At 42.4% G+C, this 26,750-nt stretch overlaps 1 protein-coding gene across 3 annotated transcripts in view; it reads left to right on the forward strand.

Moving 5' to 3' along the window:
- Positions 1-23,737, forward strand: part of scn5lab (sodium channel, voltage gated, type V-like, alpha b) — a 195,832-nt gene extending 172,095 nt beyond the window's left edge. For all 3 annotated transcript variants that reach the window (XM_070435664.1, XM_070435662.1, XM_070435663.1), the window contains 9 exons: positions 1,688-1,842; positions 6,815-6,988; positions 9,555-9,677; positions 11,885-12,157; positions 15,666-15,719; positions 15,926-16,067; positions 16,186-16,286; positions 16,508-16,778; positions 20,252-23,737. In XM_070435664.1, coding sequence (XP_070291765.1) covers positions 1,688-1,842; positions 6,815-6,988; positions 9,555-9,677; positions 11,885-12,157; positions 15,666-15,719; positions 15,926-16,067; positions 16,186-16,286; positions 16,508-16,778; positions 20,252-21,510 — 2,552 coding nt within the window. In that variant the 3' untranslated portion in view covers positions 21,511-23,737. The remainder of the gene's footprint in view (positions 1-1,687; positions 1,843-6,814; positions 6,989-9,554; positions 9,678-11,884; positions 12,158-15,665; positions 15,720-15,925; positions 16,068-16,185; positions 16,287-16,507; positions 16,779-20,251) is intronic.
- The last annotated feature ends 3,013 nt before the right edge of the window (positions 23,738-26,750 follow it).

The raw sequence follows: 26,750 nt of genomic DNA on the forward strand, positions 1-26,750 counted from the left end.
AGATGAGGTAGTCGTTCAAAAATCATGTTAAACACTATTATTGCACACAGAGTGAGTACATGCAACTCATTATGTGATTTGTTAAGCAAAGGGGTTGAATATTTATTGACTGAAGACTTTTCAGCTTTAAAATTTGTATTAATTGGGAATAATTCAAAAAWATATAATTCCACTTTGGCATTATGGGGTATTGTGTGGAGGCCAGTGACAAAACATCTCAATGGGAAAAGGTCAAGGGGTGTGAATACTTTCTGAAAGCMCTGTACATGAGGACCCATGTTTACGTTTAAGGCGTTCACTTGAGGCAAGCTCATGTCACATTGGTTGTGTCAAGCTTTGTCTCTCTTGCTCAGTGCCATGACTAATGGCTTCTCATACAAAATGACCGCCAACCTAACAAACCACAACTCTCTGGACTTGTCTAATGATAGTTTGAGGGACTAAATCACCAGAGGGACCCTTCATACACTCAGAGAAAAGGTAGCAGCATTTCAACAAAGGCATTTTGAATTCTTTGTACACTCAAAGAACCCAAAAATCTACATCCCATAGGAAATGCCTTTAATCCGAGGTCTAACCGTATATCGACAGGCCGATAAGTGTAAATGTATAGGGCCTCTTGATTTCTTCTTGATGACCGTTAATTGCTTGGCAGATGTCGGCGCCAGGGCGCTAAAAYGTCCGCGGCTTCCAAGAAAGACCGTGAGAGCGTCGTTACAAATTGAGTTGCACGTGGTCCGTTACCATAATCYCGTCATTATTAAGTTTACAGGCAATACATTTATTTGGACGGGGGGCTCAGATGACTGTAATGGAGGAGTCCGGGTCGACTCGGAGGACAATATGGGTCGACGTCTCAAATGCGATTTCATAGCAGCCAGCCTGAGCCATTGTTCTGGCTGGAAAGCTTTTAAAGAGTCATTGATACCAGGAACATGTCGCTCCAAAACCACAGTCTCTTACCGAGTGAATCAGTGAGATTACTTTATCCTCCTGGCTAGGCTGAAGCGGTAGCATGTATAAGTAGTGCAAGGTGCGTTAACTAGTRCTCGCAGGGGCTATGATCTCTGTTTGCTCACTACTTCCTGAGATTACTTCCTGCTTTATATGTATTAATAAATTGGTCGATTCAATTAGTATTTATGCAAACTCATCTTAAAGTAACTGTCCAGTGTTTCCAGAGTTCTATGAAATATGGCCAATAATTAATTCATTATTAGAAATGAAATAGTTTTCCTTCCCGAAAATTGTAATTAAGTATGTTAAAAAACTTTTCTGTATTTGAATCGTGTGGACGTACCACAACAACAGAATGGTGTGGGCGTATAACGGTCATACAAAATATTCAGTAGACCGCTGATTGGACAGCTCAGCCAATGAGCCAACATGTCATCATGATCTATGAGGAAATAGCATGTTTATTTTTTATTTTTGTGTGTTTTTCTTAGTGTTTCTTCTCCAATTTATGCTTTGGTCACAAATATGAGTATAGGATTGGTCAACAACATTATTTAATTGTGAGTTAACAGAAAATAACAGATTTTCACTGGACAATTACTTTAAATGCATCTGGAAAATGTTAGCCTTCAATACAAATTTGAAGAAAAAGACATGATGTGTCACAACACTTGTCATTAACTAGAATTTTAATTCTCTCTTTAAAACATTTTCTCTCTATCTCCCCCAGTGTGCGTACGCCATTTCCAGTGCTGTGATATCCAAACCACGGAGGGCCTGGGCCAGGCTTGGTGGCGGTTAAGGAAGACCTGCTTTCAGATCGTGGAGCACAGCTGGTTCGAGTCCTTCATCATATTCATGATCCTGTTGAGCAGCGGTGCTCTGGTGAGCAGTGTGCATGCTGGGTATGGGTTGTGTGGGAGTGGCACCGGGCGGTTTGCTCTGCCTGCTGACTGGTTAATCTGCCAGGCTAGGCTATGGGAGAGAAACCGGGGAAGAGGTTGGCACAGAGCAGTCTGACACAGACGGCTACTGTAATATGGCCTCAGGCTGTGTGAGATGTTTGTTACCAATATTTAATGGAATATCTACATTATCAGCAACCAATGGCMCGTTGTGTTAGCTAATCCATGTTTATCATTTCAAAAGGTTAATTGATCATTAGAAAACCATTTTGCAATTATGTTAGCACAGCTGAAAACTGTAGTTCTGATTAAAGAAGCAATAAAACTGGCCTTCTTTAGACTGGTTGAGTATCTGGAGCATCAGCATTTGTGGGTTCGATTACAGGCTCAAAATGGCCAGAAACAAAGAACTTTCTTCTGAAACTCGTCAGTCTATTCTTGTTCTGAGAAATGAGAAATTGCCAAGAAACTGAAGATCTCGTACAACGCTGTGTACTACTCCCTTCACAGAATAGCGCAAACTGTCTCTAACCAGAATAGAAAGAGGAGTGGGAGGCCCCAGTTTACAACTGAGCAAGAGGACAAGTACATTAGAGTGTCTAGTTTGAGATACAGATGCCTCACAAGTCCTCAACTAGCAGCTTCATTAAATAGTACCCGCAAAACACCAGTCTCAACGTCAACAGTGAAGAGGCGACTCCGGGATGCTGGCCTTYTAGGCAGAGTTGCAAAGAAGAAGCCATATCTCAGACTGGCCAATAAAAAGAAAAGATTAAAGAACACAGACACTGGACAGAGGAACTCTGCCTAGAAGGYCAGCATCCCTCTTCACTGTTGACATTGAGACTGGTGTTTTGCGGGTACTACTATTATATTTTCAAAATCTTAGCTAGTAAGCTAGACAAGCAGTCATCATCATGAATCAAGTTGACAATCTACTGGCAACTCCTTTTCAATCCTTGTCATATGAAGAGGAATTATAGATAAAACATATCGGTGCTCATCGGCCATAAACATCACACAACAAGTTGGAAATCGCAAATTCAACAATGAGTGGTTTGGATGGAATAAGTGGCTAACTGCAAGCATTTGAAAGCAATCACTAGCTTACTATTCAGGGGAGTGGGTGTGTGGTCCAAGTCTGGGTTTAAGGGTCTCTTTTCAAAGCTCAAAGGATAAACATTCAACACCATGGGCCAGAAAAGGTTGAATATATTGGCCATGCTGTCAATCCAGCATGACTTCTGCCGCGTTCAAAACAAATGGAAACTTGGTACTGGGAAATCTCAGACTTCAGTGAGTTCAAGACAACTGGGAACTCTGAAAAAAAATTGCCCCGACTGGGAAAATAATTTTTTCAGAGTTCTCAGTTGTCTTGAAAACACAATAAATCCAGAGAATGCCAGACTTTGATGACAAAATTTTCCCACAAGGACCACCGCGCCACCTTCCTGTTCAAGTGAGCACAGCACAACAAGGTGAGTCCAAAAATGTCTTGTATGCGGCTGCATAAATTATGTATTTGCCAGGGAGATATGTATACTGTAGCTAAGAAAGTAATACTAAGTGTATGTTGTGTAGTAAGCTGTTAGTAGCCCATTTTCCTCACTCATAATTTGATCCCTTTCCCCCTCATAACTTAGCCTACTGTTATGACTTGGTGTTGCACATGTAGCCTATAGCCTATTTTAGAGAAATGTTATTATTGAATATTGTAAGAGCTTTCATTGTCTGCTTATATGCCCCCTTTATTTATCCGACGGTTTTGACTTGCTATACAGGGAGAATACTGTAAGAATGGCCCATGTGCTGAATTCTGTTGTTGTAAATTTCAAGTGCTGAACAAATAGTTATAATGACTACGTCCGTCCTACCTCGCTCATTAATATCTTAATCAAAATTACGGATTGCCTCTCCTCTGCTCGTCATCCCCTTATGCCATAGTTTGTACATCTCAATTGTCAGTAGAAACCACATTTGTTTAAGCAAGTCAGCCATATCAGCTATGTTTTTTTAAAGGCAGTAAATGAGGCTGAATGAACTGTTTCGCTGCCAGACAAGGCTCCGCTGATAGCCAGGTGTATCAGTGGTAAAGGTTCACTCCATTGTGCTGAAAATAAAGCTCTGGTGTTGGGACAGCTTTATGTAGACCCTAACAGTTTGTGGGCACTGTTATAGTGCAATGAATGTATTGTAAAGTGTTGTGTGGCTTTTTTACCTTTTATTTTACTCGGCAAGTCAGTTAAGAACCCATTCTTATTTACAATGACGGCCTACCCCGGCCAAACCCAGACGACGCTGGGCCAATTGTGCACACGCCCTATGGGACTCCCAATCATGGCCAGATGTGATACAGCCTGAATTCGAACCAGGGACAGTAGTGACGCCTCTTGTACTGAGATGCAGTGCCTTAGACTAATGCGCCACTCGGGAGCTCTTTGCTGGCATGCATCTAACAAAGGTTTTTGAGATTTACACGCTAAAATCGCCACTGGTTGCTTCCTACAAGAGCACAAAATGTGTGCATTTCTAGCCATCTTTGAAAAGTGAGTCAGGTAAAGGTATTTTATATGTCTTAAAGGGGAAGTGCTGTATTTTGAGACAGTCTTGAATAAGCTAAGCTAGCGAATAGGCAGAGCGTAGCATCATTGTCTGATTCTCTGTAATAATGGAATGGTAATAATAATTTATTTTATTTTGGAAAGTGGTTTCTTGCATCAAACAGAACATTTTCAGTCACTTCTTTGTCTGAAGGACAAGTGGACAAACAGGTTAATGTCAAGCCCTGCATGTTTTGTTTTTTCAAAAGGCTCATGGAATGTAGGCCTACATTGAACASCACACATTGGTTGCTACTGTAGGCTGAATGACAGAACAGCTATTTYCATGTTAAAATGTYATGGAATGTATTTTCTCTATTGTTTTTGATGGTATGCCACTCTGGTAGGCCTACATTATGATMAAATAGCCACAGTAGCCTACTTGGCCACTGTTAAAACTGTAATTTAATGCYGGTACAGCATCAGTGTTCACAGTAAACGCGAGCCAGAAGTAGCACATCATTTTCACAATATTCAAGCATGCGCTCCGCAGACCTGAACTGTGTTCAGTGACAAAAAGAATGTGAGGGAACATTGTTTGTTACTCTTTTTTTTGCTCTTTCTCTCCACAGTCATTGATTTACTCTAAGATCGAAGCTATTAAATAAGATAATAATAAGATAATCTCATCAAAAAGAAGGTCAGCCAATAAACTTTGTACCAAAAAAATAATAGTCACAAAGTCCCRTATTTGATGACGGGCGGATGCCAACATGGATGGCCGACTCTTGATCAGCGTGTGTGATGTGCTAACCTTGGTCTTAGGTTGTAATAACACTAACACTGACTGGTGTTTTTTGCATGAGCCTCATACACTATTTCCCAGAGAGCACCCTACAACCCTCCAAGGACTAACACTCACAGCATTTGTTCCAGGGTGCAGCTCACAAACAAGGTCAGTGACTCTTTCACCTGCTATTACAATCTAACACCAAGGTTGGCAGGCATGAAATGCCCAACATGGTAGAATTAGCTGATAATTTAAAGCAGGCAAAATTGAATATATATATAAGACAAAACTGTGGTGTATATGAAAACATTGAATATAAAGTTTCTATTGCAATAAATTGGACACACAGAATCAAGGAATGATTGGTTGAGGTGCAGCTTTTCTTTGCCTCTGCCCGGGCCCTCCTTCTTCTTCTTCCTCCTCAGTGATGTAGTGCATGAGCAGATATGCAGCTGAGGGGAGTCAGGTCAATGATTGGTCAAGCCTTCTCAGCTCTCCTCCTAATTAGCAGCGGATTGGTCGGAGCCCGAACCTCAGCTGTTCTACCAGTGCCGGCATCTCCCCTCCACCCTGACCCCTAGCCCATACTGCAACCGTCCTCCTACTCCTCCCGCTCCATCTCTGTCCAAGCAGATTGTTGTTTCTCCTGGGTATTACCCGGTCTGTGCCCGTGTGACGTTAATGTAGGGCGCCTGGTGGCCGAGCTCACGAGAGCAGAGCAAACAGTTTCCAATGATGACGCGTCTAGCTAGATAGGGCACTTGTTCAGCAAAATCCCTCCATTTTGTTTGTTTGTTTGTTGTTTTCCCCTCTCTGAAAGCACTTTCCTTCTGTTACAGAAAACCATGCAGAGGCATATTCTGTATGAAGTATGTTAGTCATTATAGTATAAAGAATAGCCACACACTGATGAATGCTCCTGTTGTTGTATTGTGCAACGTGTGTCTATATGACAAAGTCTAATTAATGACACACCTTGTATCACCTGCTTATGTTGAAACTATAAATATCACWGCATTTTTCATGTGGAATAAGCCCGACAAAGACCTTTTGGGTTGAAACATTGTACAATAAAGAACAGGGGCATTCATCAGTGTGTGAGTATCTATTATTTCAGGAGTTTGTTTTGCTACCCAGCACCTGCAAGTCATTGGATGTGCATACACGATGTTTGAAACTAGTCATTATACATTACTAGACATTTTAGAGGTCAAAGTCCCTCATTCGTGAAATGTTATTATAAGCTAAATTTCCTGTTTTCATCCAACTTTATTATCGGGGTAATATTTATAATAATTGTGATGCAAACATTGTAGCCTTATTATATACTGTAGCATATAAACATAYCCTTTTTCCCGGTTGTAAAATGAAATTACTGAAAGTGTTTTTGGACAATAACGTGTAGACTTCCCTCATTGGTGCGTACTGTCCAGTGGTCAGAATGAGACACTGCTGCATAGTCAGTAAGTATGTCATCGTGATACTTCATCAATATGTATGTACGATTGATTGCCGAGTGAATATGAGTCTAGGGGCGTTCCACTGTATTACAACATGAGACTCATTTACTATTTAAAAAGCAGTCCCTAATCATGACTCGTCTCTCTTGTATCTTTCGCAAGGCCTTTGAGGACATCTACATTGAACAAAGAAAAGTGATCAAAATGGTGCTGGAGTACGCCGACAAGATCTTCACCTACATTTTCATCCTGGAGATGCTCCTCAAGTGGATTGCCTACGGATTCAAGAAGTACTTCACTAACTATTGGTGCTGGCTGGATTTCCTGATTGTGGATGTAAGTACAACATTTATTTCCAACCCCTCAGACATGATGATGAGATGATAATGTAATTTGCTCAAGCAGCGGCCCACTTCACTTGATTGTGTTGTATAATCTGTCCAGGCATTATCAATCGAGCTTGATCAGTTTGTCGTGTGTAATCTGTCCAGGCATTATCAATCGAGCTTGATCTGTTTGTCGAGTGTATTCTGAAATCCCTGAATTAGTTTTGAGACATGGACAATGTGGAATCCTGATGTGCCTTTGTTTTACTTTGTCAATAATAGTTTCCAAAACATTGAACATTATTGAGCCACTTCACTTTCTGGGTGATTTAGCTGTCTTGCCAGACAGGATGCTCAATGGAGATTCTTGTCCGGGAATAGGCTTAATCTGTGTGCTGGATTCCGTTTCATAATGTAAAGTATACTGGTAGATACTGTCTGGGCAGAACTAGATGAATTCTCACCCGACCTACTGCGGTTCTCAAAAATTCTTTGTCCAAACAGCACAACCCTGTAGCGAGTTTAGCGACCCACAAAGCCYTGAGTTTATACGTCACTTATTTACATGATGTTTGTTACCACTATCCTCAGGGAGAAACATGAGAGGTGAGTTCACGTCAGTAGTTTGGACATATTGGTCTGTGGCAGAGAATCTTTGGGCAGAGAGAGAGGCTTGAGCAATTAGTGTTTGCTCTCTGCACACAGACATACCGCACAAAGGGAGGGAGAGAGTGTGAACAGGGAAGCGGGGGAGGGAAGAAAAAGAAATAGAGGGAGGGAGGGAGGGAGAGAGAGCTGACTAGACAGATGTAAACAGCAGTTTCTCCCCGGGAAATGTCTCCCGCATGGCTTCATGTTTTATCATTGCCATGAAAACTGCCCAGTCAATACATATTCCCCATACATAGCTAGTTGGGTCTATTTATAATGATAGATTATATCTTATTGTGTCTTTGATTTGGATTTGCAGTAGAAGTTGTTCTATTTAATTTGCCATGTTGTCCTGTGTTTCTTCAGGGCTATACATTGCCTTTTCTTCATGTAAATGTGAGATGAAGTGAATTGAAAAGCTGGCATTCAAGAAAATGGCATTCAAAATCATGTCTTCCTWTTGTCCACCAAAATAATGGAGACATGCTGTATACAGGTGTACTATCTTAATTTGACCAGTTTCTCACAGCAGGAAACAATTTATGTGGATTAAAATTAATATACATTTTTGTAGGGGTTGATACATTTTTAGTTAGAACAAATAAAGTCTGACATTTGAAACTGGAAATTACACTTTTAGAAGCCTTTTTAAAACTCACTACATGTTTAACATTTCCTGAATTGCAGGAAAGTTCTCCTGCATCAGTGGGATCAAATTGAGATCCTACATCTGTATAGTTCCCTCCTGAGTGAAGTGATTCAATATTCTAAATTGCTGATATAGAKGTGACAAGTGAAGGGGGAATCCCAATGTGTACATGGGCTTGCTGAATCTTTTGAAAGCCTCCTCAACAAAGTGTTTTAATGCATCCTGAAATAGTATGTGTAATGCCAAAAGATCTCCAAGTGCTGAAGTACCAAACCCCTTTGGCAAGAGGATAACAAATGAGTTCATCCTCTTTATCTCAGTGTGCTCTACAGTTCATGTTCAACAAATGATTACRAGTGTTTTCTTACACTCCGAGGCATAAAAGCTCAAAAAGACCCTGCTCTTGAATCGGTGATTCATTAAAACAACATGACAAAGTGCAGATGTCTGTGAACTTTTGACAATATTAWTTATCTGATTGTGATGTTAGTCTCATATAGYGTCTGGAGGGCAGTTGAATATGAAGCTGTGAGGGGTTTTGGGGTGGCTAAAAGTACAAAACCACCCTCTTTGCTCCATGCAACGTTTGCTTGTGTAGAAACCTGTGTGTATTTAATAAGTYTGTACTGTATATTAATTTAAAAGTAAATAAGTAAGTAAGTAAATAAGTAAGTATCTGTTTTCACTGAATTAACTATAATTTGATTCACACAGATATCAGTGATTGGCCTGTTGGCCAGTGCCGTCAATATAGAGCAAATTGGCACCATGCGAGTTCTAAGGACCCTGCGAGCATTGCGCCCGCTGAGAGCGGTGGCCCGCTTTGCCGGCATAAGGGTAAGGCCTGATTTGACTGCTGACCACCGCCACGACCATCCACAGTAGACACCTAGAGCTGTAGTTTCTGGTTGGCTTTGCGGTTGACTTTTCATTGACCTCTCTTCCTCCCTCTCTTACACAGATCCAAGAAGAGGTCTTAAACAGTCCTATTTCTATTTCAAAGTCTGTTAACAGGCCTCTTCATTTCTTCAGCTATGAAATAAACTCATTTTAACATTATATTCCTTTGAATAGCAGATAGACGTCCTCGATGGGTGACAACACACCTTGGAGTCTAATGAACTACCCGTTTTTCCCTTAGGGCTGTTGCTAACAGTAGGGACTCACAAGGGTGGTCCAGTGTTCCCTTTCAGGTTCTGTGTACCGTGATTCCTTTGAACAGGTTGTGGCAGCCCCCCTAACCATGTGAGTTCTTGCGCTTTCTGTCCACACCTAGGTGTCTTTGGTGAGTCTAGTAGCTAACATGCTGGGCTACTCGGACTTTGCTGCCATCAAATCACTTAGAACCCTCAGAGCTCTGAGGCCGCTAAGAGCACTGTCCCGATTTGAAGGCATGCGGGTAAGAGTCGTCTCTCCTCTCTGACTCATCAACTCCCGATTGTCCTCAAACCGTCTTCATCATCACTTTCTCTACCTCTGTTGCCACCCTTTCTTTCCCTTACCAGCAGTTTCTATTCAGAATACTCCAAATATTTCCCCACTTTATCGCTCCACTTATAGTGTTATAATGCTGTCAAATCCAATTCTCCAGCTAATGCCACTAATCCCTTGACATACTTTCCCTTGGAGCTGGCAGTGGCAATATTAGCACAAAGTGGCAATATTAGCACAAAGAGATAATTTGGTTTTCATATTTCCCCTCAACTCTCCCCTCTACCTGACATGACTACCTCATTATCCGACTTATCAATTTGGATAAGCTTTATTTCATATTAAGCTTTATTTTGTAGTCTTTTATACCTGTTATTTACATAGAGCTTTCTTGATGAAATGATCATTAGGCCCTATATCATCATTTGGGAATCATCAAAACAGGCAGTATAAAATGTGTACAACATACTGAAGTTAGAACAGAAAGTGGCCTATTGTTACCACATAATTACCAAGTAAATACTTGACAGACACCTGTTGTAACACGTATGTCAAATACAGCATCAGCATCCATTTTTGTTGGATCCTTAAAATCTTTCAGGACCTTCGATGCACCAAATCATGTCTAGTTCTATAATGTCTAATTATACATAATGGTTCAGATAATTATGAGGATAGACTGAAGTGCCTGAGCAGAGTAAATAAAGTAGATAGATTGAATTACAACTGCAGTCTTAGAGCTCTCCAGCAGTATTACATTTCATGTCAAGTCTTCAACCCTAGGCTCTAACATGTAACATCACCACACAATTTCTTCCTTAGATTCTTTGATAGATTCTTTTGAAAGGAGAGATTGCACATGTATGTGTCTAATGAGAAAACCAGTGTAATTACGTAGTAGTTGAGAAATTGCTTGGTAATGGAATTTMGCATTTTTTGTAATTACAAGTTTGCAGTTAGATAGACCAGTTCTTACTAAATCAATGTTCTTACAGGGAATTACAGCGTTATTACGCAGGAATATGGACACATTTATGTAGTGTTACCAGAAAAGCTGATAAATATAGCAGTATTATTCATGTACATGCCTAATCCACTTAGTATGGAGTATTTTAATTATCTCATTCCAATCTTTCCATCCTTTCTCACATCTATACTTATCTGTGATATTACATTACAAGTTGTTGCTCACTTCTGACAGTATTAATATTATTATCCCTGCTGTTCCACTGTTTGTTTTAGCTGTTACTTTTCTTATCACGTTCTCTTGCATGCATCCCCGTGTTCAGATATTCCGATTAATGTTTAGCCCATAACATTTCCATAATCGTTATTCATTCCCTAAAGCACATCCTTAAACCCTCTTGAACATTTCATGCACACTATAGTTAGGATTTTGGGCTATTGTTCCCTCCCATTACACAGTGTTCGTTTTCTAAGTCGACACCTGTCAGCCTAGCTTGTGGCCTCTAATATGTATATCATTTCCCCTGACATCCACTGGAATTAATTTGAATTCCTGCCCATGAAATTTGCATGCTGTCGGAAATGGGGGGCTGATGTCCGCCGAGCTCGCTGCTCTCCGCCACTGTAAATCTGGCAAATGGGATTAGGCGTCACACTGCTTTAAAATGGCTGGGTCCACTACTCAGTGGTAAACGCAAAGTGGAAGTGCAGCYCGGCTATAGAGAGGCGCGAGTCTGAGTGAGCAGCAGATTTCTTTGTGACACCCTCTTGAGGGATGCGCGGGGCTAAACCCCCTATCTACTGGTTCCATTAGAGCTGTGATACTCAGGATCTCCTGGCTCAGCACTCATTTCCTCTCAACCAGGAAATCTCTTACCAGGGTGGTTTGAAAAGCTGCTGCTGCTCCTGATTGAATATAAGACACACACTCTTAATAATCTCATTTGCCAGATTCAGTAGTTTGCATGAACTTTGGAAATTTGAGGTTTGATTATTATCTTTTCATTAGGATCTCTTTTGTTTGAGTGGTTTGATATTTTGTGTTTTGGGGGATATGGATTGGGTAAGCACTTAGGGTAGGTGAATTGAACCACAAGCATGTAGACACTGAGTTTCTCTGATTGAGTGACTGTCGTGTATGAAGTGTGGCACTTGACAGCAAAAGGGGGCCGGATGGATACCTGACTTGATGTGTTTCCATGGAAACAGGTTGTGGTGAACGCCCTGATTGGCGCCATCCCGTCCATCATGAACGTCCTGCTGGTGTGCCTCATCTTCTGGCTCATCTTCAGCATCATGGGGGTCAACCTGTTCGCCGGCAAGTACGGCCGCTGCGTCAACCGGACGGGCTACATCCACAACGTGTCCGTGATCAACAATAAGACCGACTGCCTGGCCATGAACGACACGCAGTTCTACTGGACTAAAGTCAAAGTGAACTTCGACAACGTGGGCGCTGGTTACCTTGCACTCCTACAAGTTGTGAGTTTGGCTTTTTTTCCTCTTTCCTTTTATTTTTCCTCACAGTTTGAGACGTTCTTTCCTCCCACTTTGTACTTTATACTTTTTGTCGCTGCCCACCTTGTCTGTCCAGAGAGCCCCGAATCAATCAACAAGTCGCTAGGCTCTTATTTTTAGCAGCGACGGGGGCCATTACAGAGAATTGTGTGATCAGCGAGAGTGCACTTCATTCTTCGTTTTAACTTAGTTGGCGCGGTAGCCTAGCAACAGTTCACTTAGCTCCTTTCTGTCACCTTCTTGTGACTTGCCTCCATGCAAACCTCCCATTTGCATCTGGAAATAGTCTGACCCTCAGTCATTCACAAAAGCCAGTAATAACCCGTAACCAAAGGGAAAAGGCCCACCGCCGTGATTTCTCGCTGATAAGAACTCACTTGTGTTGAAGTGGGGCTCCCCACTCACTCTCCTTTTTCCTTCCTCTAGAAAGACACTCCATGCAGTCAGGAGGAAGCCCATATAAGTCCTTTCCGCTGCCATTCATAAAAACATAGCTCTAACATGACACACATGCAATATTTATTTTGTACAGACTGTAAGTGTTTTTCTCTGGGTGGGGGGGGGGGGGGGGGGGCTTCCTTAAAGGAAAGAAAGATTCCCCCACTCTGTGTCACAGTTTGGAAAAATCCAGAGGCTGGAAATACAAACATATACACTATATATACAAAAGTAAGTGGGCACCCCCTCAAATTAGTAGATTCAGCTATTGCAGCCACACAATTTGCTGACAGGTATATAACATTGAGCACACAGCCATGCAATCTCCATAGGGAAAACCAACTGGAACAACTGTCTTCACTGACATTTTCAACCTCTCCCTGACCAAGTCTGTAATACCTACATGTTTCAAGCAGACCACCATAGCCCCTGTGCCCAAGAATGCCATGGTAACCTGCCTAAATGACTACCACTCCGTAGCGCTCACGTCTGTATCCATGAAGTGCTTTGAAAGAATAGTCATGGCTCAAATTAACACCATCATCCAGGAAACCCTAGACCCAGTCCAATTCGCATACCACCCCAACAGATCCACAGATGATGCAATCTCTATTGCACTCCACACTGCCCTTTCCCACCTGGACAAAAGGAACACCTATGTGAGAATGTTGCTCATTGACTACAACTCAGCGTTCAACACCATAGTGCTCACAAAGCTCATCACTAAGCTAAGGACCCTGGGACTAAACACCTCCCTCTGCAACTGGATCCTGGACTTCCTGACGGGCCGCACCCAGGGGGTAAGGGTAGGCAACAACACATCTGCCACGCTGATCGTCAACACAGGGGCCCCTCAGGGGTGCGTGCTTAGTCCCCTCCTGTACTCCCTGTTCACCCATGTGTGTGTGGCCAGGCACGACTCCAACACTATCATTAAGTTTGCTGATGACGCACCGATGGTAGGTCTGATCACCGACAACAATGAGACAGCCTATAGGGAGGAGGTCAGAGACCTGGCAATTTGGTGCCAGGACAACAACCTCTCCCTCAACGTGAGCAAGACAAAGGAGCTGATTGTGGACTACAGGAAAAGGAGGGCCGATCACACCCCCATTCACATCGACAGGGCTGTAGTGGAGCGGGTCGAGAGCTTCAAGTTCATTGGTGTCCACATCACCAACAAACTATATGGTCCAAACACACCAAGACAGACGTGAAAAGGGCATGACAAAGCCTATTCCCTCTCAGGAGACTGAAAGGATTTGGCATGGGTCCCCAGATCCCCACCATCGAGACTGGTTGCATCACCACCTGGTATGACAACTGCTCGGCATCCGACCAGAAGGCGCTACAGTGGGTAGTGCATATGGCCCAATACATCATTCGGGCCAAGCTTCCTGCCATCCAGGACCTCTATACTAGGCGGTGTCAGTGGAAGGCCCAAAAAATGGTCAAATACTCCAGCCACCCAAGTCATAGACTGTTATCTCTGCTACCGCACGGCAAGTGGTACCGGAACACTAAGTCTAGGTCCAAAAGGCTCCTTAACAACTATTTTCTTTTTTTTTTACACTGCTGCTACTCCCTGTTAATTATCTATGCAAAGTCACTTTATTCCCCTACCTACATGTACATATTACCTCAATGACCTCGACTAACCTGTAGCCCGCACATTGACTCGGTACCGGTATCCCCTCTATTTAGCCTTCTTATTGTTATTTTATTGTGCTACTTTTTATACTTTAGTTTATTTAGTAAAAATGTTCTTGACTCTTATTTTCTTAAAACTACATTGTTGGTTAAGAGCTTGTAAGTAAGCATTTCACGGTAAGGTCTATTCGGCCCATGTGACAAATCAAATTTGATTTGAAACATTGGCAGTAGAATGACCTTACTGAAGAGCTCAGTGACATTCAACGTGGCACTGTCATAGGATGCCACTTTTCCAACTAGYCAGTTCGTCAAATTTCTGCCCTGCTAGAGCTTCCCCGGTCAACTGTATGTGCCGTTATAGTGAAGTGGAAACGTCTAGGAGCAACAACGGCTCAGCCGCGAAGTGGTAGGCCATTAAAGCTCACAGAACGGGACCGCCAATTGCTGAATCGCGTAGCGTGTAAAAATCGCCTGTCCTCAGTTGCAACACTCACTACCGAGTTCCAAACTGCCTCTGGAAGCAACATCAGCACAAGAGCTGTTTGTCGGGAGCTCCATGAAACGGGTTTCCATGGCCGAGCAGCCGCACACAAGCCTAACGCTTCGAACACGCTGACAGCATTTTGGTACACCAGAATTACATTAATTTCCAATGAAACGCTGCGTTTGCCTCACAGCATTGCGTTGCAGAGGCAGTTGCAGTGCGTTCGGTGTGGTGCATATGTTGGATTTATCAAACGCATGCATCAAACTGTATGCCTAGACGGCTTGACAGAAATAGTAGCGGAAGGTGAATGTTGAACTTTTGTTGCATACATATCCAGATGATGCTGCATACTATTTTGCGCAACGACGCTGTAGGTGAGTTCGGAGTGTAAGATCACCATGTGAAATGCAAAGCATTGGCTGGAGTGGTGTAAAGCTTGCCCGCATTGGAGTCTGCAGCAGTTGAAATGCGTTTTCTAGATCACTCTTCACCATCTGCCCCCGTACGAGCCAGGCCTAATCGCCCAACATCAGTGCACGACCTCACTAATGCTCTTGTGGCTGAATGGAAGCAAGTCCCCGCAGCAATGTTTCAACATCTAGTGGAAAGCCTTCCCAGAAGAGTGGAGGCTGTTATAGCAGCAAAGGGGGAAGCTGGTCCATATTAATGCCCATGATTTTGGAATGAGTTGTTTGACTACCAGGTGTCCACATACTTTTGGTCATGTAGTGTATCTTCAAATCTGATGTCAAAAGCGAACATCTTTTACTGCATGAACGTTGTGTATACAAATGCATCTTTTGTCCTCTGCATGTGTTTATATGGCGATAATAGTGGCACACCTCCTCTAATTACCTCCTCATGCTCATTGAAGTTTATGTCCTTGGTTACAAGGCTACATTCAAAGGCTGGATGGACATCATGTATGCAGCAGTGGATTCTCGTGCTGTAAGTATTAAACGCCAATGTACTTGTTTTGTATCACATTATCGAACGGGTTTGGTACATAGAGCTTTGGGATTTTCATTAATGGCTGTCTTTGTCATAACCATGCCTTGATGCAATATCACAATAACATTTACCAGAATAAGACAGATTTCAACTGATATAAATTTATCTGAATGATGTATTGCTTTTTCCGCTGGCTGGACTAGGTGGAGGAACAGCCTATCAGAGAGGTGAACATGTACATGTACCTATACTTYATCATCTTCATCATCTTTGGCTCCTTCTTCACCCTCAACCTCTTCATCGGGGTGATCATCGACAACTTCAACCAGCAGAAACGAAAGATAAGTATCAAAAGCATCATGGCCAACAAATGGTTTGATGTGAACAAACCAGATACCTGCCATGAAAAAAAAGTGTTATTTTCACAGTGAAAATAACAGAAAAGGGGTGTCTCTTTACTTAGGTGGGCAAGACATCTTCATGACAGAGGAACAGAAAAAATATTACAACGCCATGAAGAAGCTAGGGTCTAAAAAGCCTCAGAAACCGATTCCAAGGCCAGTGGTAAGCTGGAGCTAATTGAACCCTACTTTCTTGATCTTATTAAAGGGATAATTTCTTTGAAAGTATTAACTTGTTTTCGATAACACCCCAGATAAGTCGAAAATAAGTTAAAACCTAAATAAAGTGAACTATTCCTTTAATTTTCTTCGCCCTAGTGTATTAGCCTCTTGGGTTCCAAAAAGGCTTTTCACCCACTTCTCACTCCTCCTCTCTTCTCCCAGAACCAAGTGCAGGGCTTCTTCTTCGACCTGGTGGGCAAGCAGGCGTTCGACATCATCATCATGGTCCTCATCCTTCTCAACATGATTACCATGATGGTGGAGACGGACGAGCAGCCGGCCCGCATGGAATACATCCTCAACAAAATCAACCTGGCCTTCATCATCGTCTTCTCCTGCGAGTGCCTCATAAAGATTGTGGCGCTGCGGTGCTACTTCTTCACCATTGGCTGGAACATCTTTGACTTTGTGGTGGTCATCCTCTCCATCGTTGGTGAGTCTGTTGCTTGGGCTTAATCAGAGGTTTTCAATTATTCTCATTACAATGTAATTACATGGGTTCATCAACTGGCAGTTATACTGGAATAAGGTTGCTATATGTAGATATATGTACCTGATGTCTGGCCAACGGTTTGTAGTTCTCTTCTAATGTCACTGTGTCCTTGGGTGTCCTTGGGTGTTACAGTTGATCACATGACCTTGCGTTGGCTGACAATGTCCCAAAAATAATGCATGCGCATCGATGGGGCTGGAAGCTGTGCTTTGCTATGATTCTGAGTGGTCAGATAGCTAGCAACAATGACAAGAAGCTGCCATGTGGGGAATCCTAGGTGGCTCGTTTCAGCTAGTTTTATCTTGTTCTTGATACCATGTCTTGTTTTGCGGTGTTTTGACTGATTTCCTGTCAATGCTAATATGGCTCAAATTCGCTAGCTAGCTAACCAACAATTGTAACAATGTATTTGAGAGACAACAAGTGCTCCRTGTGCAAATGTATTTCTATTTTCAATAAATATTTGGAGACTAAATATAGTTTACATGTTGTCAAAAATCTAATCCAACCCCGTCTGTTTTGCCTCATACTTGCTCACATACTTGCTAAACAACCAACCCGTCTGTAAGCAAGGCATTCCACGTCACTAGCTGGYCCATACACAGATTATGACATTTAGCTTGGGACCTTCAAATTTACAACAGATTACAAACAATTTGAATTTAGTTCCAAACAATATCATGCTCARAGAACACATTTCAGAATCTTAATTGTGTTTTTCAACAACGGACAATACACCTTGGCCATCATCCAAGATTTGAGTGTCCATTTGGCAAGGTTATCTATCMTGTCAATCAAGTCATTGAAAGTAAGTGGGGCTGTATCTGATGAAACTAGGGCACTGTGCTTACAGTAGGTATTAGCCTCTGTTCAGTATCCGTCAAACAAATTTCCCGTTCTGTGAACATATACAGTGGGGAGAACAAGTATTTGATACACTGACGATTTTGCAGGTTTTCCTACTTACAAAGCATGTAAGGTTCTGTAATTTTTTATCAATGGTAGCACTTCAACTGTGAGAGACGGAATCTAACAAATCCGAAATCACAGTATGATTTTTAAGTTTAATTAGCATTTTATTGCAAGACATAAGTATTTGATACATCAGAAAGCAGAACTTAATATTTGGTAACTGAATCTTTGTTTGGCAATTACAGAGATCATACGTTTCCTGTAGTTCTTGACCAGAGTTTGCAGCACCTGCAGCATGGATTTTGGCAACTCTCCATACAGACTTCTCACAGCCCTTCAGGTTTTCGGGGCTGGTCGCTGGGGCAATCAGGACTTTCAGCTCCTCGCAAAGATTTTTTTAATGGGTTCAGGTCTGGAGACTGGCTAGGCCACTCCAGGACCTTGCGAGCATACTTTTACGGAGCCACTCTTAGTTTGCGGCTGGGCTGTGTGTTTCGGGTCGTTGTCATGCTGGAACGACTAGCACACGACCCATCATCAATGCTCTTACTGGAGGGAAGGAGGTTTTGTTGGCTAGATTCTCGCAATACATGGCCCATCCATCCTCCCTCAATACGGTGCAGTCGTCTGATCCGTTTGCAGAAAGCATCCCAAAGAATGATGTTTCACCTCCATGCTTCACGGTTGGGATGGTGTTTCTGGGGGTTGTACTCATCCTTCTTCTTCTCCAAACACGCGAGTGGAGTTAGACCCCAGCAAAAGCTCATAATATTTATGGAATAATCAGACACAGATGACTTTCTCCACATTCATCGCTCTGGATCATCACATGGTCCTTGGCAAACTTCAGACTGGGCCTGGACAGGTGGCCTAGCATTGAGCAGGGGTACCTTGTCTGCAGCTGCAGGATTTTACATCCAGACGGCGGTATGTCGTGTTACTTAATGGTTCTTTCTTTGAGCCTGTGGTTCCCAGCCTTGTCACGGTCATATTGACAGGTTTCCTGCCGTGTAGTTCTGGGCTGATCCTCACCTTTCTATAGATCAATTGTGCCCACGAGGTGAGATCTTGCATGGAGCCCCATGACGAGGGTGATTGACCATCATTGACTTCTTCTTTTTTCTTCTATTTTCTAATATTTGCCAACAGTTGTTTGCTTCTCACCAAGCTGCTTGGGCCTATTGTCCCTGTAGCCCATCAGCCTTGTTGCAGGTCTACAATTTTTTTTGTGTCCTTACACAGCTCTCTGGTCTTGGCCATTGTGGGAGAGGTTTGGAGTTTCTGTTTTGATTGTAAGTGTGTGGGGACAGGGTGTCTTTATAGCAGGTAACGAGTTTCAAACAAACAGGTGCAGTTAATTACAGGTAATGGAGTTGGAGAATCATGAGGGCTTCTTAAAGAAACCTAAATGTCTGTGAGAGCCGGAATTCTTTAACTGGTTGGTAGGTGATCAAATACTTATGTCATGCAATAAAATGCAAATGAATTACTTAAAAATCATACAATGTGATTTTCTGGATTTTTGTTTTAGATTCCGTCTCTCACAGTTGAAGTGTACCTATGATAAAAATTACAGACCTCTACATGCTTTGTAAGTAGGAAAACCTGCAAAATCGGCAGTGTATCAAATACTTGTTCTCCCCACTGTATGTTCTGCATTGCCCCGGGGGGGGCAACTGAAGCAAACCAAAGGGCCAGCACATAGATTGAAGCTAAGTAGCTGCCCCCATGCTAACTGATGTGTGTGGACAAGGATGCCCCTGTTGAGGTGAAGGTAATCCTAGCAATCAGGGCTGTCAGTGGGGGTGATTTGGGAGTGATTGAGGTGCTGCATCAGCTGACTGTAGTCGGTGGGGGGGCTGGGGGCTTGACATATGGCTCTAAAGGGTGGGTCCCAACCCCCCTCTCCAATCCATCTCAGGTGACAGTCTTGTTCCATGGGGAGAGGAGGGTCACAAATCAGGGACAGATGGTAAATTGGTTGTGGGRGTGAGAGGGTTGGGAGGCAACATGAATGTCATTTGAGGGCAGACAGACTCTGTAGTAAGAGTGGAAGCCTTTATCATGGGCTCATTGGTAAGTGAGATTGGGGAAGCTGGAATTTACATGGAGAAGAACAAAGCTTAATAGTGATGGCAAGGAGAACCTCTCCTTCAGCCTAATTCACTCCTGGTTACCAATTGTCAACCTAATTTTATAAGATATGTGTACATAGTGTGTAGGGGTGGCAGGTAGCCTAACGGTTAAGAGCGTTGGGCCAGTACCCAAAAGGTTACTGGTTCCAATCCCTGAGCTGATTAGTTGAARAATCTGTCTATGTGCCTTTGAGCAAGGCACTTATTCCTAATTGCTCCTGTAAGTCACTCTGGATAAGAGCATCTGCTAAATGATGTAAAATGTGTGTGAAAAAGCTGACCTTACTCTATGCTGTTAAATGGTTCATGATGGTTTATTAGAAGTACAGAGATCTCATTCATGTTTTTCCCCCTCCTTTCTTCCAGGTATCGTTCTCGCTGACATCATAGAAAAGTACTTTGTGTCGCCCACTCTTTTCAGAGTCATTCGATTAGCCAGGATCGGACGGGTACTGCGACTCATCCGCGGAGCCAAAGGAATAAGGACCTTACTCTTTGCCTTAATGATGTCCCTTCCCGCCCTGTTCAACATCGGCCTCCTGCTCTTCCTGGTAATGTTCATCTACGCCATCTTTGGCATGGCCAACTTTGCCTACGTCAAGAAGCAGGCAGGGATCGACGACATGTTCAACTTCGAGACATTCGGCAACAGTATGATCTGTCTGTTCCAAATCACCACGTCGGCAGGCTGGGACGGCCTGCTCAGCCCCATCCTCAACAACTCTCCGGAAGAGTGCAACCCCAACCTCATCCACACAGGCACCAATGCCCGGGGCAACTGTGGCAACCCCTCGGTGGGCATCACCTTCTTCGTCACCTACATCATAATTTCCTTCCTCATCGTGGTCAACATGTACATCGCCATCATCCTGGAGAACTTCAGCGTGGCCACCGAGGAGAGCACCGAGCCGCTGAGCGAGGACGACTTCGAGATGTTCTACGAGGTGTGGGAGAAGTTTGACCCGGAAGCCACGCAGTTCATAGAGTAYGCCAAGCTGTCAGACTTTGCAGACACGCTGTCGGAGCCGCTGCGCATCGGCAAGCCCAACAAGATCAAGCTGATCTCCATGGACCTGCCCATGGTGAGTGGTGATAAGATCCACTGCCTGGACATTCTGTTTGCCTTCACCAAGCGCGTGCTGGGCGAGTCGGGCGAGATGGATGCTCTCAAACAGCAGATGGAGGAGAAGTTCATGATGGCCAATCCGTCCAAGATCTCCTACGAGCCCATCACCACCACACTGAGGCGCAAGCAGGAGGATGTGTCGGCCGCTGTTATCCAGAGGTGCTACCGCAGGCATCTGGTGCGGAGGCAAATGAAGCAAGCCTCCTTCCTGTACAGATCAATGCAGATCAGTCTGACGCAGAGCCCCACGGGCGAGGGGAGAACCGCTCCAGAGAAAGAGGGCCTCATAGCCTCCATGATCAAGGAGCACTACGGGGGGCCTGAGATGGAGCTGATGGAGACCCTGTCCTCCACCTCCTCTCCGCCGTCTTACGACAGCGTCACACGGGCGACTAGTGAACTTTTCCARGTTTTAATTTCCGAACAGTCCAGGAACAGTGACTTGAGGGAACATTGCCCCGCACCCGACAGAGAACCAGACCGCGAGACATTTCTGTAATGGCAACTAGGAAATGCTTTTTTCTCTCTTTTTTTTGTTTACCGAATGTAACATAGCTCAAATGACACTGGTTTAGTACTTGTGGTTGTCCAGAGAATCTGCAGGGGTTTTCATAGAGAAAAGGCTAACTATTTATTTATTTTTGGAGAACATGCTTTGAGGGAGTACACAAAGGCGGTGTGTGTAAATTCTAGATGACCTTTGACCCTGCTCATGTCAACTTTGCTTCACAGTTAATATGCATGAATGACCTCTGCAGGGTCACAACAATTATATCACTGATGTAATAATAATTTATTAGACTGAAGGAAATACAGTTTATCAATATTTACAAAGTATGCCTGACCTTATGAGTCCATTAAAGGTCTTACTATTATTGGTGTAATTACTTATAATAAATAGTTTTCAAACTGTGAGATGTGAGAAAGAAAAAAACTAAGGGATACAATTTTTCGTAGTAAAGTATAACATTGTTGATGTTACCAGTCTTTCATAGCAGTACAATAATTACAATTTTTTATATTTTTAGAGTAAGAAAAAAAACATGGCCTCTTCTGAATTGCAGTACTACCACATTGTATTTGAACTATTTTGAGCATTTTTGCATTTACGTTTACACGTAAAGATATCCCGGGATATCCGAGGGCCCTGCATTTTAGTTGTTTTTCTTTCATAACAATCTGGTCCTAGTTACACAAAGCTGAGAAGCAGTGCAGTAACCATGATCTGTATGTGACAATCAAACCTACATCTATCTCATGGTTACGATTGACAGATTTATTTTTCTCCATAACTTCTGTAGGATTAAAACTGCCCCAATGGCTATATATTTTATATGACCATCAGCGATCATATTCACTATTAGTCGGACGGATAATCGTGCTATTTATTTTTTATTTAAAGTGTGTTTCGCATGTTTTGACTGCATCATATAGAGACGTCGCGCTCAAGACTGAAAAACAATTATTTATCTATTTTGCACAAACTGTGTTTAGCAATAATTTACTACTTTTTAGGATAAAATGGTCAAAGTTTGTACAGCATTTTTTTTGCTTGAACTCTACAAACCGTTCAGCTTCTCTTGGTTACCCATAGCTTAGGCCTACTCTCAACTATATCACTGACACTGGTTTCTATTTGACTCAAATAATAATAAGGACACCGCTCAACTTTAATATGATATATATTTTCAGGTTATGGTTGCAGGTGTGTTGAAGGGCTGTTTTCTGTAGCAATAGATCCAGTGTGTGCCTGGTATATACCCCTGTCCTGTTTCTAAATGGACCTCTACTCACATCGTTCTCCCATTAGATGCCATGGGTGTGTGACTGGGATCGCACTGCTATTTACCAGTGTCTACGGGGACTTTTCTAAAGACATTTCTGATTGCATGCTTTGTATTGGGAACGTTGGGGAACATGTTTAAAAGTCGGGAGCGATCCTATTCGTTTTTGGGTGGGACATTTTTATACAAAAATGTCATGGTGAAAAGTCAACTCTGCACATCTCTGTCATAAATGTACTGTTTTCATCATAACGAGAGCTGCTTCATCAGATAAACATCCAAGACATGCACAGAAAATGCTTATTTTTCATTCTTATAAACTGTCAGAAATGCAATAACCTACAACAGGTATCTTCTTGGCAGTCAGTGTATAATCGTTTTGTTGTTATAATGATTATTCTCAGAGCATGTCTCACTGCTCAACCACAATGCAGTGCCTCAGTGAAGCCCCCATTGCAGTAAATATGATTTAGGAATAAGTTTTACTACTTTCAGTTGACATTTTTTTTAGGAAGTTGCAAACACATGCCTCTGTATTTAAGATAACAACCTCCTGTGAAATAAATGAGAAAGCCTACAATATCACTGATTATTCTTTTGATTTCAGAGTCATGTAYGTGGTGGTGGTGCGCGGGTCAGCTGTTTGTTCACCCGCACCCACCCACAATTRCTAATAACCCATCTGCAACTGCCCGACTTCATGTGATAGTGAAAATCWGAGGCCCGACCTCGACCCTAACCCACTAATATAGAAAATGCGCTGTAAACTACAGCCAGAGATGGCAGAACGATTTTTTTACAGGGGCGCAGGATTTTTTTTGTCTGATTTAGAAATGTTTCTGCTGATAATTTCTGACATTTTGGTACGGTATTTGTTAGTCAACTTGTCCATAATTAGATASATGCAGCTTCTCTTCTGTCATTATATGTTGCCCTAGAAGACGAAATAAACCCTTGCTAACCAGAATAATGTCATAAATCAATAGAATGAATGCTTCTGCTTCTTTCACACAGCAAATACATTTAGGGACCAGCGAGAAAATGCAATAACTCAACCCMAAAAAACTGGAAAGATTTTCTGTGCAAAATTTCCAAATTACATCAGTTTGATCGGTTGTAACGAAATAGAAAACTGTGAAAACGACCCAACATGTTTTTGGAATCATATTTTATGTGGTTGAAATTCTATCAGCTTCTTATGATGCTGATAAAGGATGCTGCACCTACAGATGGTATCTAACTGGCATTCACGTTCTCTCAAGATGCTGAAAGAAACAAGTCCTATTTCTCCATGATAAAAGAAAACTCAATGTAGCCTATAGATATAAACTGTAAAAGAATGATACATTTATGGATTTCTAAAGTATTGTTTTCAACCCCATTTTAATGACCCTAAACCCACCAGCCCCACACCTCTGACTGGGGTTATGACTCAACCCGCTCATCACTAGTACTGGCAGACCTGGGTGAAAATATTTTCTTTCAAATACTTTAGCTGCACCTGATTGAGCTTGCTTGGTGCAATGGGAACAATGGGATAGTCCGAGCTCAAGTGCGAGCTCATCCCATCTGGCAATGCAGACAGGCTCCATCAAACGCTCAAAGCTTTTGAAAGAAACAGATACTATTTGAACCCATGGCTGGTATGTGGTACAGTATAATGCAAGCAATATTCATTTTGGCAAATGAGTGGCATTATGTTGAGAGGAATGCGATGGATTGTGCTATGACTCCGCAGCATGAAGAAGACATTTGGATTTGGCATACAGAAGGGATGCAGCATCATGCTACAGTAGCTCAGAACATCAACTCAAGTGACCTACTATGATGTAGGTTACTGGCTGTCAGTAAGTATTACATGTCTCTATTATGGCTGCTTTTAGACAGGTAGACCAGTTCTGATCTTTTTCCCCACTAATTTGTCTTCTGACCAATCACATCAGATCTTTTCACGTCAGATATTTTTCAGAGGTGATCTGATTGGTCAAATTGGTTAATTTAGGAAAAGATCAGAATTGGGCTGCCTGTCTAAACGCAACCTATTTGGTTATACAAGGAAGATTGGCTACTGAAGCGGAAACCCCACCAGGGCTACAATGCAGATGTTCCCRCCAACCCTCAAAAGAGATGATGTAATTTGGAATCAGTTGGGTTAATTCTGGTATCAGTATTTTTTTTTCTTCCCCAACACAGATTGAAAGGGACTTAGGCTACCTAAGATGATCAAATCCTAAAGTAGGGCCAATAATACAGAAACTGCAGAAAAAAACATTACATTAAAGTCTGGTCTTGCATGGATGTTAAAAACATTAGAGGAAATGTCTAAGCCTATTTTCATTGTGCTGTGCATATCGTTATGTGCAACAAGAAGSAGTCAGTCAAAATGTATCCCAAACCTGTCTTCGGGCTCAATTCAATCAAGCGTAAAACACAGTATTTATACAGTTGCATATATAGAATTTTTTTCTTCTTCCTGTAGTCAGAAAAATCACAGAGGATGACGCTGAGGTTCTCTGAGGATAATAAGAATGCACATCTGTAATTACTGTAAAAAGAAAAACCTTCACTCGTCATTGCTTATGGTTTTCCAAGTACGATACACGTGTGCAAGGACAGTGATTTTATACTGCAAGACATTGCATGTTTGACTGGATTCTGCCCAAAGTCTTATTGCTATTGTACACAACCTGAGCTTTCATTATATAAGTAAGTGTGTGTGTGTGTGTGTGTGTGTGTGTGTGTGTGTGTAAGCTGATGTGCGTGTACTCAGGTGTGTGCTTCTAGATTAAACAGTATGTGTATATCTTGTGTATTGGGTGTTGTGTGGTTGTGTTTTCTTGTGCGTGTGTGTACTTGTATTTGTATGTGCCTATGTATGTGGACTTCACCATACCATGGCATACAGTTCTGCGTCTGATCAGCAGGACGAAAGCGGAGCGATGCTGCTATCTCTGTGATCTGATGCTTTCAGATGGGTTCTGTGCCGGAGAAGAGGAGCAGATCGACTTTGACACCTGGACGCAGGGCACAAAGGCCCCCTTCTGTTCAGGGCTTTGTTTAACAGCACATCGCTCTGGCTCCACTTCTTCTCTTTGCAGTTTAGAAGACCAGGAATTCACTGTTTATGTTTTTCTCATTTAAGCAATTACCATTATAAAAAAAAAAAGATCTTATGTGGATGTTTATGAAGCGTAGTAACTTGTGCAGCATGAGACCATACACCTGATATGAGTGATCAAAGCCTATAATAACAGTGCTGTAAGTGCACATAATTTTATTTCGTCAAAACGGATGTATTTTGTTTGTTACTTCTATAATTGCTAGTCCTGTCAATTTTACAGCCCTACACACACGCAAGCAAACCTTAACCCTAAACCCCCTCGAAATAGCATTTGACCTTGTGGGGACCAACAAAACGTCCACAGTTGGTCACATTTTTTTGCCTTTAATATTCTTGTGGTATCCGCGCACACGCGCACATGCRTACACCCAGCTGTCAACCTCCACTGGGGACAGACCTTGGAGTATTTTGTCTGGATTGAGGGACTTCAAAAGTAGCACTGTTTAGGTTTTATGGTGCCAATTCAGACGCACCCCCGACTCGTTGAGATGGAGAACCAAAAAGAAAAATTGCACAGAAACTCTCTTTCTCACTGTCTTTTTTTTAAAGAACGCCAGATGTCCTCAACATATGAGCAGAGAAAAAAACACTGTGAGCGTGAAATAATCTGCGTCTCTCTTTGCCTGAAACCTAGTTGTGCAACCAAGGTAAATAAGCCAATGCCCTTGATGCTACTCAGAGCATGTTCACGTCTTCTGCAATGAGGCTTGTTATGAGGAGAATATATTTAAAATAATCTATTTGTCTGAACAAGGACATCTATATTGAGTTGTCAACTAACTGCAGGACAGGAGTTATTGTAGAACAAAATGCATAATTGTGAAGTCAATTATA

Source organism: Salvelinus sp. IW2-2015, linkage group LG27 (assembly GCF_002910315.2).
Source record: "Salvelinus sp. IW2-2015 linkage group LG27, ASM291031v2, whole genome shotgun sequence".
In the NCBI taxonomy this organism is placed as follows: Eukaryota; Metazoa; Chordata; class Actinopteri; order Salmoniformes; family Salmonidae; genus Salvelinus; species Salvelinus sp. IW2-2015.